At 36.1% G+C, this 19,636-nt stretch overlaps 1 protein-coding gene across 2 annotated transcripts in view; it reads left to right on the forward strand.

The window, feature by feature from the left end:
* UNC13C (unc-13 homolog C) overlaps positions 1-19,636 on the forward strand; it is a 632,546-nt gene that overhangs the window by 118,855 nt on the left and 494,055 nt on the right. For both annotated transcript variants that reach the window (XM_062204781.1, XM_062204780.1), the window contains exons 2-3: positions 17,467-17,489; positions 18,070-18,134. In XM_062204781.1, the coding sequence (XP_062060765.1) occupies positions 17,467-17,489; positions 18,070-18,134 (88 nt within the window). The remainder of the gene's footprint in view (positions 1-17,466; positions 17,490-18,069; positions 18,135-19,636) is intronic.

The raw sequence follows: 19,636 nt of genomic DNA on the forward strand, positions 1-19,636 counted from the left end.
CTTTCTTTTCACTAATGATTATGTAGTATCTTTTTCCTTCTTTTACTTTCAGCTTTCCTATATTTTTGCATTTCAGTTAAGTTCTTGTGCACCTGATACGCTGGGTTACGGTTTTTTACTCCATTCTGTTAAGCTGCTTGTATTTGCTATAGTTAGATTATTCATACTCTCTATGATTATTGGTTTGCTAAGCATGACAGTTAACATTTTATTCTTCTGTTTTCTATTTGCACTCCCTGGTTTTCACTTAGGTATTTTTTCCTGCATTGCTATAGATGACTTACAACTTTACTTTTTTGAATATATTTCTTTGTGTTGCTCTTCTAGAGGTTACCATAGGTATTATAACATGTATATATTTTCTAGTATTCCTTTCAAAACTCACCACAAACTTAAAACATCACAAATTTTTATCCTGCGATTCTGGATGTAAAAATTCTGATGCAGGTCTTGTTGGGCTAAACAGGAAGAACCAGATTCTTTGACTTTTGGGTTTCTAGGTGCCAGTTATGTTTCCTGACTGGTGGCCTCATCTCCGTCTTCAAATCCAGCAATAGTTTGTTGAGTTTTTCCGCACATTTTATAACTCTGACTTTATTTTCTAACTTCCTCATCCATGTTTAAGTGCCCTATTGATTATAATGGCTTCACTTAACAAGTGAGACTCATACTCCTATCTTAAGGTTAGGTTATTAGGAGCCTTAATTCCACCTTCAAATTCAAATCTCCTTTTTTATGTATATAAACTCATCAGATTTTGAGGATTATAATGTGATCATCTTTGGGGGCATTACTGTGCCCCATTGAATATGCATCATTTTTCAAAGTCTGCATGGACAAGTTTCATCACTTTCCGTGAAGAACAGAAATATTATCATTTCTCTCTGTGTCTCTTTCCTTTCTTTCATTTAAGATAAAATTGTATTGAATATTTCTCCTTTCTCTCTCTCTCTCTCTCTCTCTCTCTCTCTCTCTATATATATATATATATATATATATATAAACCACATTAGTGTTAAAATGTGTATTTCAACCATCAAATATGGAAAACCCAAGAGGAAAAGGAAAGTATACTGAATATGCTTGCCAGCAGTTGCTCTTATATGTACACATGCTTACTTTCTGGGTGTTCTAAAGTTCCTTCTTTTGTCATTTTCCTTCTGTTTAGAAAGCTTCCTGTGCCGGTCTAGTTAGAGTAGGCCAGCTGACACCATAGTCTCATAGTTTTCCTTCAGCTGATGATTACTTGGTTTCTGCTCCACACCAGAGGATATGGACGTCTGAGTTTATGTGACCTTCTTTCAGTATATGAAAAGTACAGTGTTCCTTCCTTCTGGCGTGTGTGATTTTGGTGAGAAAACCATTGCATTCAAGCTGCTTTCCCTCTACGGTGATGTGGTATTTCTCTCTGGATGCTTCTGACATTTTTCTTTGCTTTTGTTGACATTTGATGGTAATGCGTTTGGGCATAAATTTCTTTGAGATGACCCTTTCTGTGCTTTACTCAACTTTTCCCACAGATTTGATTGTGACCCTTTATTTTTCCCCAAATTGGGAAATTTGGAAACGTTTTTAAGAGTCGAATATACCATTTTGTTTTAGAGGGGAAGTTCAGACTTTGTTTCCTGAGATGTCTAGGCAGTTTGCCTGTTGTAGCCCAGTTTTCGAAGTGTCTTATGTTTGTTTTATACATACTATCTAGATGTTTTAGCTGTATTTAATGAGAATAATAGGAAGAGTAGGTTTATGCATTTTTCCTAGTAGCAGAAATTAATACATTTTAGGCTGTTAAAGCACTATTTTTAACTCACATAAATACAATTTTGCTGAATGTGTACACATTTACCGGATGTACATGCCACATTAAAAATTTTATTTAGCATTTTGTTCACCTATGATACTGGTATATAGTTTTTTTCATGTACTATCCTTTTCTTGTTTCAGTTTCAAGCATTAGGAAATTATGTGTGTGTGTGTGTGTGTGTTTCTGTGTCCATTCTACTTCTATAATTAAACTTATATTACAATGGGATTATATGTCTCACAAAGAGTTAATAAAACTTACCTTAAAAACTATCTCATATTCTTTCTAGGGAAAAATATTACTAATGTTTCAATTTTCTTAGTAATTATTGGTTTGTTAAATTTTTCTATTATTTTTAATCGATTCAGTGATTTTAGATATTTAGATGTATAGTGTGACATTTTAGTGCATTTATACAATGTGTAATCATCAGATTAGAGTAATTGCCATATTCACCACCTCGTTCCTTTGTGTTGGGAAAATTCAAAATCCTCTATACCAGCTGTTTTAAAAGATGCAATTAATTGTTGTCAACCATAATTATCCTGTGCTATAGAACATTGGAAATGATTCTTCCTATCCAAGTGTACGCCTGAATCTGTTAACCATCCTGCTCTTGCCTGGAACTCATAACCACTTTCCTCTATTTCTATGACATGGCCCTTTTTAAACATATGAGTGAGAACTCCATTTGTTTCTTTAAGCCTGCTTTATACTTAGCATAATGCCCTCCAGTTCCATCCATGCTATTGGGAATGACAGAATTTCATTCTTTTTACATGGCTGAATATTTTTTTCAGTTGTGTATGTTCATCACATTATCTTTATCAATCAATCTTCACCTAGGGTGATTTAATAACTTGATCATTATGAATAGAGTTGCAAGGAATATAGTGTGGATATTTCTTCTATATACCAGTTCCATTCCTTTGCATACATATCAAGTAGTGGGGAATGCTAGAAAGTTATGTTTCTAGTTTTCTAAAGAATAATTTATCAGGGCCAGTGCCATGGCTCACTTGGCTAATCCTCCTCCTGCAGCACTGGCATCCCATATGGGCGCTGGGTTCTAGTCCCGGCTGCTCCTCTTCCAGTCCAGCTCTCTGCTATGGCCCGGGAGTGCAGTGGAGGATGGCTCAAGTGCTTGGGCCCTGTACCCGTGTGGGAGACCAGGAGGAAGCACCTGGCTCCTGGCTTTGGATCAGCACAGCGTGCCAGCCGTAGCGGCCATTTTGGGGGTGAACCAACAGAAAAGGAAGACCTTTCTCTCTGTCTCTCTCTCTCACTGTCTAACTCTATCTGTCAAAAAAGAGAGAGAATAATTTATCTATTTATTTGAAAAATTTTGAAGGCAAGAGAAAGGGAGAGACATAAAGAGATCTTCCATGCACTGGCTCACTCCCTAAATGGCCACAACAGCCAGAGATAGGCCAGGCTAAACCCAGGAGCCAGGAGCTTCATCCAGGTCTCACACAAAGGAGTCAGGAGCCCAGACACTTGGGCCATCTTCTGCTACTTTCCCAGGCACATAAGCAGGCAGTTGAATCAGCAATGGAACAGCCAGGATTAGTAGCAGCACTCTGTTACGGGATAGTGGCAGCAAAAGTGGTAGCTTAGCCCACCGTGACATGTCATCTGCAGCCTGTTTCTAGTATTTAAGGCACCACCACACTGTTTTCCATAATGGCTAATTTACATTCCCACCATCTTCACAATCATTCATTTTTTTTTTCTTTTCTAAATAACAGCATCATAACTGGGTCAAAGTATGTCTGTGCTTTTAATTTGCATTTCCTGATCACTTGTGTTGAACAATTTTTCACGCATGTGTTGGACATTTGATTTTCTTTTGAGAAGAAATAGACATTTCCACATTTTAATTAAACTTTTTGCTTTTGATACTGAATGTTTGAGTAACTTACATGTATTTTGGATATTAATCCCTTGTCAGTTGAATAGCTTGATGATATTTTCTCACATTCTGCAAACTGGTTCTTGTTGTATTGTTTTTTTTTTTTTTTTTTTTTTTTTTTTTTTTTTTTTTTTGCTGTGTGGATGTTTTCTCGTTTCATATAATCCCATTTGTCTATTTTTGTTGCCTACATTTTTGGGGTCATATCCAAAAATTCTTTGCGCAGACCAAAGTCCTGAAGCATTTTTCTGAAGTTTTCTTCTAGAAGTTTCATAATTGTTGGTCTGTTCCTTAATTCTTTGATGTATTTAAGTTGATTTTTCTATATGATAAGAAAGGGAGAGGTCTAGTTTAATTTTTCTGGATGTGGATATTGTTTTCCAGTCATCATTTATTGAAACAAGCTTTTCAGCCTTTATAAAACAAAACAGTTATAAAAGGTGAATTTATTTTCAGGTTTTCTATGCTTTCCCATAGATCTAAGTGTCTGTTTTTATGCCATTACAATACTGTTTTGGTTACTACAGCTGTTTTGAATTCAGGTGCAAGATACTTCCGTCTTCCTTCTTTTTGTTCAGGATTGATTTGGCTGTTTGGGAACCTTTTGTTCTCCATATGCGTTTTAGGACTCTTTTGTATTTCTGTGAAAAATGTCCTTTCTCCTTTGAGAGGTGTTGTGTTGAATCTGTAAATTACTTGTGGTATTATAGGTATTTTAACAATATTAGTTCTTTTAAAGCTTGAACATGGAATCTCTTTACATTTCATTTTTTTTAAACTTTTATTTAATGAATATAAATTTCCAAAGTACAGTTTATGGGTTACAATGGCTTCTCCCCTCCCATAACTTCCCTCCCACCCGCAACCCTCCCCTTTCCAAATCCCTCTCCCCTTCCATTCACATCAAGATTCATTTTCAATTCTCTTTATATACATTTCATTTTTTTAAAAGATTTATTTATTTATTTAAAAGTCAGAGTTACACAGAGAGAGAAGGAGAGGCAGAGAGAGAGAGAGAGAGAGAGAGAGAGGTCTTCCATCTGCTGGTTCACTCTCCAGCTGACCCCAATGGCCAGGAACCAGGAGCTTCCTCTGGGCTTCCCACGTGGGCGCAGGGGCCCAAGACTTGGGCCATCTTCTACTGCTTTCCCAGGCCTTAGCAGAGAGCTGGATCGGAAGTGGAGCAGCTAGAACTTGAACCAATGCCCATATGGGATGCCGGCATGGCAGGCAGTGGCTTTACCTACTATGCCATAGCACCAGCCCCTACATTTAATTTTTTAAAAGTTTCTTCAGTTTCTTTCACCTATGTTTTCTAAATTTCATTGGAGAGATGATTCTCTTCCTTTATTAAAATTATTCCAAGACATTTTCTTTATTTTATAGCTCTTATGATTTGGACAGCTTTTTAAATTTCTTTCTCAGTATTTGCATTACCATTTTATAGCAATATTGACTTGTAAATGTTTACTTTGTATTCTGGAGTCTTCATGAATTCATTGATTGCTCTGACAGTTTTTTAAGATCTTTTGATTTTTTTTTTTTCTATATAGAATCATATCATCTACTACCAGGTGTATTATTTTTTGCTTCCATGTTTCGATGTCCTTTATTTAGTTCTCTTTCCTTAGTGTTCTGTTTAAGATTTCTGATATTATGTTGAATAAGATTGGTGGCAGTAGAATCCATGTCTTATTCCTTCTCTTAGATGATTTTAGTTTTTCTCCATTTAGTATGTTTTGTCTGTGAAATGGTTCATACATAGTAATAATTCATTCATTGTATCTTTCATTTTTTTAAAGATTTTATTTATTTATTTAAAAGGTAGAGTTATAGACAGTGAGGAGAGACAGCGAAAGAAAGAAAGGTCTTTCCTCCATTGGTTCACTCCCCAAATGGCTGCCACGGCCGGAGCTACGCCTATCCGAAGCCAGGAGCCAGGTGTTTCTTACTGCTCTCCCAAGCCGGTGCAAGAACCCAAGCACTTGGGCCATCCTCCACTGCCTTCCCAGGCCACAGCAGAGAGCTGGACTGGAAGAGGAGCAATTGGGACTAGAACCGGCACCCATATGGGATGCCAGCGCCACAGGCAGAGGATCAACCCACTGCGCCATGGCACCGGCCCCACATCCTTCATTTTTAAGATTTTTCTCAAGAAGGGATGCTGAAAAAAATGAATGCATTTCAGTTTGGTGTGAATTTTGAACCCCTACATGTTTTTGTGCAGGCTTGAGATGCCTATTTTCCATGAGTAAGTCTTTTGCATGCATGGCCCAAAATGGATAGAATATTTCCTTATTATTGATCCATTCTCATGTATAATTCTTATCTTCATTTATATTATATGAGTGCATTTATGCTATGTTCTTTATCTCTCTCTTTTTTTTTTTTTTTGGACAGGCAGAGTGGACAGTGAGAGAGAGAGACAGAGAGAAAGGTCTTCCTTTTTGCCGTTGGCTCACCCTCCAATGGCTGCCGCGGCCAGCGCACTGCGGCCGGCACACCGCGCTGATCCGAAGGGCAGGAGCCAGGTGCTTCTCCTGGTCTCCCATGGGGTGCAGGGCCCAAGGACTTGGGCCATCCTCCACTGCACTCTCTGGCCACAGCAGAGAGCTGGCCTGGAATAGGGGCAGCCTGACAGAATCCAGTGCCCCAACCATGACTAGAACCTGGTATGCCAGCGCCACAAGGCAGAGGATTAGCCTATTGAGCCAGGGCGCCGGCCTGCTATGTTCTTTATCTAGGTAGCCACAGAGAATTTTAGCTTTTGTTATGCAGAGATTTTGTTAGGTGGATTTGCCTGTAATATAAAACTTCCATGAGGAAGAATTTCATTCCAAGTCCTTTGCACAATGCTTAGCACTTAGAGGTCACCTGATGGCTGTTGAATGAATGAAAGGATGAATGAACGAATGAAATAGTCCACCAACTCTATGAAAATTTGATATTCTCTTAACTCACTATTGGTTTTGAGTTGCTGCTTCATTTGTGGTGATTGGGAAATTGTGTTTTTGTTTATGAAATCAGATAAAATTTAAAGTTGTGGGGCCAGTGCCATGGCTCAATTGGTTAATCCTCCACCTGCAGTGCTGGCATCCCATACAGGTGCTGGGTTCTAGTCCCAGTTGCTCCTCTTCCAGTCCAGCTCTCTGCTGTTGCCTGGGAGGGCAGTGGAGGATGGCCCAGGTCCTTGGGCCCTGCACCCACGTGGGAGACCAGGAGGAAGCACCTGGCTCCTGGCTTTGGATCAGCAGCGCTGGTTGTAGCGGCCATTTGGAGGGTGAACCAACAGAAGGAAGACCTTTCTCTCTGTCTCTCTCTTTCACTGTCTATAACTCTGTCAAATAAATAAATAAAGTTTTAAAAATTATGTTATCAGCTTTTGTATGTTTTTTATTTTTAATTTTTATTTTATTTATTTATTTATTGACAGGCAGAGTTAGACAGTGAGAGAGAGAGACAGAGAGAAAGGTCTTCCTTTTTTCCATTGGTTACCCCCAAGTGGTGCTACGGCTGGCACATTGCTGCCGGCCCACTGCTCGGATCCGAAGCCAGGAGCCAGGTGCTTTCTCCTGGTCTCCCATGCAGGTGCAGGGCCCAAGGACCTGGGCCATCCTCCACTGCACTCCCGGGCAACAGCAGAGAGCTGGACTGGAAGAGGAGCAACCGGAACAGAATCCGGCACCCCAACCAGGACTAGAACCTGGGGTGCTGGCACCACAGGCGGAGGATTAGCCTAGTGAGCCAGGGCACTAGCCAGCCTTGTATGTATGTATGGAATTGTGTTACATGTGGACTGGAGGGCAGAAACCTTCTGTATCATCTGATTCAGGATGATTGTCCAGAGAACTAGACTTGATTTCTAAAAAAAAAAAATAAAACCCTATCCATCTTTATGTCATTCTCTTGTTTGAAAACATTCTGAGATTGTACATTGCAATTAAAGTATAATTTATATTCCTTAATAATGAAAGACTTTGATTCTACGAATCTGGTTTTTTTTTTTTTTTTTTGACCTTTCGTTTCCTGTCATTCCTAAATGTCACACTATCGTGTCTCAATTTTTAGTACTCTACTTCCAAGATCCAAAGCCTTTTGAAATTCTGTTCCCTCTGCCACGACTACCTTTTTATATATGAGAGACATGTATTCATGACTTATCTCCCCCACAAATGCTCCCCACATCCTATGTCTTCTCTGGCTTGAATTGTTGGGAAATATCTCTTTTGTGTTTGCATATCACTTCGTTCATTTCCTTCGTATATCCTTATATGTCATACTGTCATTTTGACTCAATATTTCAGATTACCTCCAGGCATAAGTGAGCAATCAGAGGTGTAAGAGAAATGAGTACATCAGCATTAATCTCTTGTTCCCACACAGCTGTATCCAGAAATACATCTGTAATTTGTGCAATGAAGAAGTGCTTCCTCTGTACTGGCAGCGTGTAATAAATGTTGCTAGCTTAGAAGACAAATGAAATAATTCAATTAAAGTGCAGGTTATAAACTGATTTGTAGACTTTCCAGCACACAGTAGGTAATTTACAAAAGGTAATGACAGCTCATTATGTTAATGATTATCCTCTGCATGTTCTCAGCTCTTCTGTGATGACTTTCTCAGGCATACTACATACATTTTTTTTTATTTTATTTATTTAAAAGGCAGAGTTACAGAGACGCAGAGAGAGAGCAAGGTCTTCCATCCGCTGGTTCACTCTCCAAATGACTACAATGTCCAAAGCCGGGCTGATCTGAAGCCTGGAGTCAGGAGTTTTTTCCGAGTTTTCCATGCAGGTGCAGGGGCCCAAGGACTTGGACCATCTTCCACTGCTTTCCCAGGCCATAGCAGAGAGCTGGATTGGAAGTGGAGCAGCCAGGACTCGAACCAGCACCTATATGGGATGCCGGCACTGCAGGTGGTGGCTTTACTGGTTACACCACGGTGCTGGCCCCACTACATACCTTTTTATAGTCATGTGTGTATGTGTGAGTGTGAGTGTGTGTGTGTGTGTTTGGTGGTGGTATATAAAGCAAAACTGCTTCCAAAGAACAATTGTATCACTAGTGAGGGATTGATGTTATTATGAAGTATTTCAGAGCAGAGAAGTTTAAGGGGATTCATATTGTAGATGGGATAGAAATCAAGTTATTTACAAACTTAGAAATCTCTTCCATCCAATCTTCCTTCAGAAAGTATCTTATAGTGTAGATAAAATATCAAGCAAAGAAACACAATAGTGTTAACTTTTGTCTTAGAAATTGTGCATTGGTTATAGATGGATCAAATTTAGGCATTTAGGATGAATGTTACATAGTTCTTTTTGGGAATAATTGGTGCATATGTATTCCTTGTTTGCGAGAATATCACTGCACATATTGAAACAGAACCTTGGAATTTATAGCTAGATTCCTAGATAGATGCTGCTCAAATCTTCATATTTAATTTATATATGAAAGAACACTGAGGTGGAGGGAGATAACATTTGCTTCAGATCACATTCAAATTTCCTCTTGGGGGTGTGCAGATAAGAACCTCTGATGGAGGTTCACGAGATACACATATATTCTATGCACTCCTGTATACTCAAGTTGTTAGCATTTTATACCCCTCTGGAGTGTGATTCAATAGAATAATGTTGTTCCGCTGGTAAATATTTTATCAGTTTTATCTAAAATGCCTAGTTTATGAAATTTGGGACACTGAAAATGGATAGCCACTAGAACCTCACTTTAATCACATTTTTATGGCAAATTCTCCTATGAAGTAGATGGATGCACCAGGGCTGTGCGTTGATGACATTTAAGTCACTGAACTGCAAAGTTGCCTTGTTGTGAAATGATCTCATTTTCCAGACAAAGGAGACTGAGAGCAACATTTAGGCACAAGCTACACTATGTGCAGTAAAAGGCAAAATTCATCCACAAAGCCTTTGTGTTTGCATGTTTGTTATATATACATATACATTTGTATATGTATAAACATACATACATGATTGTATAAATGTATTTGTTCTATATATGTATCACACTACTTCTAAAGTAATATGGCAGCCTCTTATTGTATCATTTTTATTTGTTTTTTAATTAAAGTCTGATTGACTAATAAGAATTATGTGATATGGATCCCTAATGAGATGTATGGTGTGCAAATATTTCTCACAATCCCTTATGCTGCCTTCCCTTTCTTTTAAATTATTATTTCCTTTGCTATGCAGAGCCTTTCAGTTTGGCATAGCTCCTTCTATCTGCTTATTTTGCTTTTCTTGGCTGTGCTTCTGATGTCATATCCAAAAAATCATTGCCAAGATCATTGCCAAGGAGTTCTTTGTGTTTTTTTTTTTTTTCACCTTTCTAAGTTGTCTTCTAGGACTTTTTTGGTTTTAGGTTTTATGACCAACTCTTTATTTTGCATTAATTTTCCTTTATGGCACAATAAGATAACAGCACAATTGTATTCCTTTCTATGTATTCCATCTCCCCACCATTTATTGCAGAGACTATCCTTTCTGCATTTGTAGTCTTGGCACCCGTATCAAAGGTTAGGTGACCATATGCACCTAGGTTTATTTCTGGGATCTCTAAATCTGTTCCATTGCTCTGTGTGTCGGCATTTATGCAAGTATCAAATTGTTTGATTGCCGACGCCTTGTAATATAGTTTGAATATAGGATACGTGATGACTCCAGCTTTGTTCTTCTGTCTGCAGATCGTTTTCTCTATTGGATGTTTTTGTGGTTTCACATGAACTTTTGGATTGCTTCTGTGTATGTATGTGTCTAAAATGTAATCTGGAGGGAGATTACACTCAATCTGCTGATCACTTTGCATAGCATGAACATTTTAATGACACAGGTTCTCCTGGACTTATAGTGGGATTATGGACCAATGAGACCATCAGAAACTGAAAATATGACAAATTAAAAATGTGTTTAGTATGCTAACCAACAAACCCACAGGTTAGCTGCATAGGGTACTGTCATTTATTACTGATATGTGGCTAACTGGGATCTGAGGTGTCCTTGTCCAGTATCACAATTGAGTCTTGTACCCCATATCCCTAGCCTGGGAGCAGAGCAGAATCAAATGAAGTACACTTTGTGCTGAATTCTTATCACTCTTGCAAAATCATAAGTTAGGGACTGTCTATATTCTTTTAATTTGTAAACTCTGGGTATCTTTCTGCTCATTGGGATTTTTCTCAAATTTCATAAATCTCGTAATAGTTTTCAGTGTACTTTTACAATTTTTGGTGTGTAGATCTTTCATCCCTGTGGTTTAATTTATATCCAGGTGCTTTACTCTTTTTAAAGCTATTGTAAATGGCAATGTTTCTTTGATTTGCTTTTTTTAAAGAATTTTTATTTTAATTTTCAATTAGTTTTTTAGATTTGATGTGCTTTGTAGATACAATTTAAGAACATTATTCCCTTCTTCCCTCCTCCCCCTCCTTCCCTCCCAACTTCCTTCCTTTTTTCCTTTGTTTTTTTTTTTTTTAGTTTTTGAGATAACATATTTTAAATTTATATTTCAGCAAAAATATTTAATAATTCACTAAATAAGAAGTTTAATAACTAAAAAACAAAAAGACCCTAGTTTATGGGAATATAGACAATGACTATAAACAATAAATGAATGGAAAAATTACCATGGTAAATTTTACAATGGTAAATATTAAAGTAATCATGTGATATATAGAATCATGTAATATACAGAAAAGCTGTTGATTTTAGTAAGTTTTTTTCTCTTGTCACGTTACTTTTTTTTATTCTAAGAAATTTTTCTGGAGTCTTTGAGTTTTTATTTTCTATATATAAAGCATGCCACTTCCACACAGAGAGAATTTAACAACTTCCTCTGCCACTTAAATGTGATTTCTTTTCTAGTCTGTTTGCTCTGGCTAATACTTCTAGTACTTTGTTGAATAGAAATATTAAGAGTGTCTTTTTTTTTTAATTTTATTTAATGAACATAAATTTCCAAAGTACAGCTTATGGATTACAATAGCCCCCCCCCACATAACTTCCCTCCCACCCACAACACTCCCCTCTCCCACTCCCTCTTCTCTTCCATTCACATCAAGATTAATTTTCAATCATCTTTATATACAGAAGATCAATTTAGCATATTTTAAGTAAAGATTTCAACAGTTTGCACCCACACAGAAACACAAAGTATAAAATACTATTTGAGCACTAGTTATAGCATTAATTAAACACCTAAGAATAATTGTGTATTTATTACAGAGTTCAACCAATAGTTTTAAGTAGAACATAAAAAATACTAAAAGGGTAAAGTATTAAGTTCTTTTTTTTCCTTGTTTTTTTGTTTGTTGTATAGTTATTATTTTTTTTAATTTAATAAATGTGAATTTACAAAGTTCAAATTTTGTATTGTTGTGTCTTCCTCCCCACCAACCTCCCTCCCTCCTGTGGCCCTCCCCTCTCCCACTCCCTCTCCCATCCCACCCTTCATCGAGTTTCATTTTCAATTACCTTCATATACTGAAGATCAACTTAGTATATACTAAACAAGGATTTCAACAGGCTGCACTCACACAATCGCACAAGGTATAGGGTATTGTTCGACTAGTAGTGTTTCTAAGTTTCATAGTAAAACACATTAAGGACAGAGATCCTACGTGGGGAGCATGTACCCAGTGACTCCCATTGTTGATTTAAGAATTGGCACTCTTATTTATGACGTCAGCAATCACCCGAGACTCTTGCTATGAGCTGTCTAGGCTATGGAAGCCCCTTGAGTTCACTGACTCGGAACTTGTTTAGTCAAGACTATATCACAGTGGAGGTTCCTTCCTCCCTTCAGAGAAAGGCGCCTCTCTCCTTGATGGCCTGTTCCTTCTGCTGGGGTCTTGTTCACCAGGATCTTTCATTTAGATTGTTTTTTGCCACCGTGTCATGGCTTTCCATGCCTGTGAGACTTAAGAGTGTCTTAATTCCAATCTCGTAAGAAAAGTTTTCAGCTTTTCACTTCTCAGTTAACTGTGGACTTTATATACATTTTCTTTATTTTGAAATCCATTCCTTCTGTAACTAATTTGTTGAGCATTTTTAGATTTACAGCATGTTGTTGTGCCAAATACTTTCCTCCTCTTATTGAGATAATCATGTAATTTTTGTCCTTCATTGTGTTAATGTTGTATATTATATCTGTAGATTTGTGTAAGCTGTACCAGTCTTGCATCCCAGGGATAAATCCAACTTGATCTTAATGTATGAACTTTTAAATACACTTTAAAATTGGATTTGCTAGCATTTTTAAAAGTGAACACGGCAAATCTTTTTTTTTTTTTAATTTATATAAAGGGAAGAGACTTAATGTATTTAATATATACAATTGTATGGTTAAACTTATGATTATAAGAAAAATTGAGGGGCTGGCACTGTGGTAAAGTGGGCTAATCCTCTGGCTGTGGCGCTGGCTTCCCATAGGGGTGCCAGTTTCCGTCTCAGCTGCTCCTCTTCTGATCTAGTTCATTGCTATGGCCTGGGGAAGCAGTGGGAGATGGCCTACATGCTTGGGCCTCTGCACCCATATGGGAGACCTGGAAAAATCTCCTGGCTTCATATCAGCCCAGCTCTGACTGTTGCGGCTGTTTGGGAAGTGACCAGCAGATTCTGTAGCTCAGTAGGGCGACTACAAATAATGTCAATATACTGTATATTCCTCTATTTAAAAAACAAAATGGAAGATAGAACTTTGGAGGTTTTCACCATAAAGAAATGTTAAACATTTAAGAGATAGATATATTTACCCTGATTAAATATTGCACAATGTATGTATGATTATATATAGAGATTATATGTACATATGTATATGTATGTAATCTCAAAACATCACATGGTGTCCCATAAATATGGACAATTTTTGTCTGTTAAAAATATTTTTTAATAAAAAGAAACAAAAGTGAAAAAAGCCTAACTTTTGTTAGTGGCTTGGCTTGTGGAGCAACTGCAGTCTTTACATGGTGTTCTCTCTGGTTGAGTGTCTGTCTCCACATTTCTCCTGTTAATGCTATACTAGTCACAGTATATTCAGACCACATTCTACTCTAGTATGACTTTATTTTAGCCAGTTACACCTGCAACAATCCTCTGCCTTCAAACCAAGCCACGTTCTGAGATACCAAGCATTTGGACTTTAACATAAGAATTTCATCCATTAATACAAATAATCTCTCAGCATCACTTTCTTTAAAAAGTAATTTCTTTACCAAAAAATAATAGAGATAACCAGAGCTTTTCTGTGACTTTGATGATAATTTTCACTTCCATTAACTTTGTCTTACAGTGTTTGATTCATGATATCCTCAAGAGCCTTGGGAACTATTTTTCGACACCATTAAAGTTAAAATCTTGATTCTACTCTGCTAACTTTATATTCAAGATTAGGTGTAGTTTTAATAAGTTGGATATTCATGCTTATTGTATTCAAATTTATGAATTTTCTATGACCTTTAAATTTGAAACTACCTCTCATTCCACAGTTTTAGTAAGTACTATTTTTCATTTTTTTCTCTAATTATTTTGTATTTAATTCTTTAACACATGTGGAACCTTGTATAAGTTTAGAATACAGATGAATATTATAATTCTTATACCCTGTCTAATCACTAATACTAATCTGTACTTTTCTTTTTCTTTGATAAAAATATGTCCTTTCTTGGTCATTGATGAAAGATTTTCTAGTGACATTTATATTTCACTGATTTTTAAATATATTGTTTCAGCAGGATCATACTGTTTCAGCTATTAGAAATTATTAATATTTTTATTGATTGCCATTCTTATACAACTTTGCCAAATAATTATGTAAAGTCTTTGATAATTATTCACCCTCCCATCAGAGGAATATGGAATGATATTCCCCTGTTTTGGGGGGAATATAAAGTGGTGTAGCTTGTAAAGCTTTTCATTCGCTGTTCGGGAAACATGTGCTGGTGATCTACATTGCAGAAATATGGTACAAGCTCAGAAGAGGGGGTTAAAATACTGACTATCATCAAAGAACTCAGACCCCGGAACTGCAGATGAGGAAACTGGCAAAAGATGAGGATGAGTGGAAAGTGGTGCTCAGTGTGCAGTCCTCAAAACAAGGGCCATAGATCCTGGAGCAGTGATCAGTTTCTAGGAGAGGGGGCGTTAGCTTCAGCTGAGTTTTTGGGGAATGACAGGCAGTTTTTTGGTTGTTATAGAGGAAGGAAACAGCCAATTGCAAACAGCATGGCACAGAATAGAACCCAAGGAATTTAATTATGGCTGGAATTTAGGATGTGGATGAAGAATGATGAGTCATGAGACTGAAGCTGATGGGCTTCTGATTTTTTTTTTTTTTCATGAGAACAATGATTATTATTGCTGGGTTTTAAGAAGGATGGTAACATGATCATGTCTGTATTCTAAAAAGATTTCAGAGGGAGAATATAGAAGGGAGAGAAGAAAGAGTCAATGTGAACAATAGGGTTCATTGATAGTATATCTATATTGAATGTATGAATGAATGAATGGAATAGTGAATGAAACAAGGCATTAACAGATTTAGCAGTGAGAAAGTAATTGACAACTTTGTTAGGATTAGTTTTCTTGAATAGGATGGCTGAGCTGGATGACATTTCAATGGGAGAATGAATACAAAGTACTCATCCAAATATTGGGTGTTTTTTTAAGATTTATTTATTTACTTATTTTATTTGAAAAGCAGAGTGACAGAGAGAGAGAGATGGAGTCAGAGAGCGAAAGTGGTATTTCATCTGTTGATTCACTCCCTGAACTGTTGCCTCCGGGCCTTCCCAGGCACATTATTAGGGAGATGATTGTAAGTGGAGCAGCCAGGGCTTGAACCAGCACTTGAATATGGGATGTTAGTATCACACAATACAGCTTAACCCATTGTGCCACAATGTCAGCCCTAGTGTGGGGCATGTGAAATTAGATCTTAATTAATGATTTACAAACCAGTCATTGCTAGTATGTAGGAGATACATTTTACTGTTATTAATTTTTCTATATATTAACCAAATACAAAGTTACTTTATTAACTATTTTATTAACACTTATAGTTTGCCAGGTGAATTTGTTTTCTGAATGTGACATTATAATTATTGAAAATAACAACTTTGTGTGCTGACTTCTATTTATATTGTTTATTTCTATTCATGTTTTAGTATATTGGGTAGAGTTACCAGAAATAAAATGGTGATAGTAAACAGTTTTGTTATACTTTTCATGATATCTTAGATGTAAGTTGATGATTCTGAAAGTGAGTCTCTATTAACATATTAAACCTAAAGAATGCCCATTCCAATCATATCTTCTTAGATTTTAAAAATTATTTGAAGCTTTGAAATTATATCAAGTTATTTTTGGATATCTAATGAAATTCAGGTTCACATTTTCTGAGCAATTATTGTGTAACATTAAATTAGTCATTCATTATTTTAAATCATCCTTGAGATAAAATCATCTTGAATATGGTATATTATTCTGAATAATACTGGACTATATTTCTCATATTTTACTCAGTACTTTTAAAGTATGTATGATAATAAGATTTGGTTTTATTACTATATAGTGAATTTTATGTTTTATGTTTGAATATATACCTCTGAGATATTGGAACATTTGCATGGAAACATCTAGTTTGGTATTTAATCCTTACATAATGAGTCAAGAATTCTAGCACATTTTAGATTTCATCATTAAGGGTCATCATTAATGCATGATCTGAGGCAAATCTACATGTTGTGGAGCTCATCTACATAAACCAATGGTTTGGACTAACAGAGCGCCAGGCTCTAGCGTTCTGCCAGCATGTATACAATTTTGTGTTAATAAACAAAGCTGAATGCATTTGAGAGCAGTAGCACTGTGCTAAGTAAAAATATACCATGTTCTTTTGACCCTGATGGATTTAAACCTGAGTTTACAAAGCAAATGAGCAAACAACAACAAAAATTTGATATTCTGTTGTCTATCTACGTGGGTTCCTGAGCAATTTAAAGTGGAAAATGTTGCCCCTGTGATTTACCTTTCATTGCACTGGAAGACGACGGAACACCCACCCCTTACCTGGAACATGGATCTAAAAAAGCACCAGATGCAGCCGGGAAGCCACAGATTTGTGTCTGTCCTCTGCCATTTACTGTGTGATCTTTATCCCTGCGGGCATCAGTTTTCTTATTTGTAACTTGCGTTCAGTTTGATTAATCTTTTGGTTCTCAAGTTCTATGAAATGAGAAGCCATAAATAAATAACTCCTTTAGAAAAAAATTTATATAGTCATCTGAGTTTTATTTTCATAAGTATTGATCTCAGTTGATCCTCTCGATAATATTGTGAATCAGTTAAGCAAGGTACTGGTGAATTAGTTTGAAAATGTAGTCTAGTCTCCTCTCCAAAGGATTTTGTAGTTTGTACAATGTGTCTAGCAAGTTTCAGAGCTCCAATTAGAACACAGGACTTCTGACTCAACTGCACTGTTTTATAGTATGACACGTGTTGTCTTTCATGAAACCTTGTGATCACCTTTTATACTTTTCAAGCATTCTGTCATGTTTTCCTGCTTGTTAAATTATGACGATGGACTATCCCTATCCCCTTGGGGTTCAGCCTTGAAGCTCTTTTCATTTTGTTTTAAACAATGTAACAGTAGTGCTTGTTCATACGTATGTTGAAATGATTTCTTGAAAAGTACTCCATCTAACATCCCTTCTTTTCCTGATTCTCTTTCAGATAGCAGTTCTGTGGATGAAAAGGTTTTAAATCATACTTTCTCTTCCCTCCTGAGGGATCTTGTCTTTTGTACATGTTTGTTTGTGACATACTAGGCTTGTTTTCGTTCCTCTGTTTCGATTGTGAAATGTGCATGTTATCCCAGCTTTCCATTCTTTGGTTGTCTTTTAAGTGTGCCCTGATATGTTGCATTTATGAAGAGGTTACACCTTGCCAGCTGCGCTTATTTTAGCTTACTCTTGCCTACCTAGGGGTCTGCTACGGTCAAACACAGCATCTGTTCTTAAGTCTGGCTAAATCATGACCTTCCTGACTGATTCATGATCATCACTGTGCATATCAAGTTTTAAGGGCAAATCGTGTGTGGAATATGATATATTTTTACTGGACTCTGCCAATGCTATTGTTGAAGTGCTGACGGCCAGTTTCAAAACCACCATTCCCAAAAACACAGCTTTGACTTGGAGCTGACCCTGCTTAGCATCTGTCATACTAGGTGTTAACGTGTGTAGTGCAGTTGACCTGTGTCCAAAATTCACGTATGATCAGTGGTATTGTGCTAAAAGATTGTTTTGTTTTGTTTTCTCTCATTCTTCATTTAAGGCTCGAATAGTAAGTGGCAGTGATTTGGATGCTTCCAAATTCTCTTCTCTGCAGGTGTTTGGTGGGTAAGTGCTTCATGCTCTTTCTCATGAACTCCTTTATTTATTGGTGCTTGGGTGCTCTCCACATGTATAATTTGGATGTAGTCTATTTCATGATGGTCTAATTATCTAGTCTCAATGTTGCTTTCGTTTTTCATAATCTTTTTTATTAGAAAAATGATACACATGCTCATGACTAAAATTGCTAACACTGTGGATCTACTTGTATATGTTATTGTTTCATATATGAGTCCAACTGTTGCATGGATAAATTTACATTATTACAATTATGCTAATTTTTGGTGTAGGTGTTTGCACTTAATGAAATGTGAAAGAATATCCGTCCATATCCGTAACTCAATGAACATAAGCTATACCATTATTTTCCACAGTTGCATAATGTTACATTTAATGGATGTGTCAAAGTAAAATTTAATAATAGCATCCTGTTTAATGCCCCAAGGGTACACATTTCACTTACATGCTCATAGGTCTTCTGTGTGCTTGTATATATAACTATATCTGTGGTCCCAGAAGACACATAGCTTTTATTCTGATCTCTGTGCATTTTAAGCTGAACCAGACCATTCTATATGTAAACATATAAGCAACAATTTAGTACCAATTTTTTGGTAAGTACCAGTTGTTTCATATATATTGTATAATTTAATCCTTATAGTGGTCGACGAGGTAAGTACTATTTTGATTTTTATTTTATAAAAAAGAAAACCAATGCACAAAACACTCAGAAAACTTTCCAGTAATATAGCAAGTAAGTGTTAGTCAGTATGCAAACTCAGTTAATCTCATTCTAAAGTCTATTATCTTAACCACTATGCTATATTTCTTTTGTTTCATTATTTCTTAGCAATATAAATATTTCAAAATATTCATATAATTTATTAATGAATTCTGTTAGATAATTTTGAAGTTATTTAAGGTGTAAATAACAAATGTATTGTAATAGAGCTTTAAAGTGCAATTTGTTTAACAAAGTTTATGCATTGCATACTATCTAACTATCTTTGTGTCTGCCTATCTATTACCTATCTACTTGTCTATTTCTATCTATAGCCATAGAGGTATACATTAGGTTTTGGATAAATGTTGAGATTTTAATATATTTGTGTACAATATTATAGAAGCAGAATTTGGGGATATATTTTAGGGAAATTTATGGAGAATTTTAGTTTATTTTGTAATTCTCTCATTCTTTGAAAATTAATTTGTTAACAATATCTGCATGTTCCTTATTTTAAATGAGACATTTGAAAGATTTAAATTTTCAAATTTAAACTACAAAATTATATATATGTATGTGTATATATATATATATATATATACTCCCAGTAGAAGTGACTAAAGTGTAATTTCTGTTATTTATATAACTTCAATGTCCTTGTAATAAATAAGTGCAGAATTACATTTTTACATGATATCACAATGATTTAAATAGGCTATAAAAACTACCTGTTGTCAAAGATCATTATGATTCAGCTACAGGAAATTCAGGTAATAAATAGATT

This window comes from Lepus europaeus, chromosome 11 (genome assembly GCF_033115175.1).
Source record: "Lepus europaeus isolate LE1 chromosome 11, mLepTim1.pri, whole genome shotgun sequence".
NCBI lineage: Eukaryota > Metazoa > Chordata > Mammalia > Lagomorpha > Leporidae > Lepus > Lepus europaeus.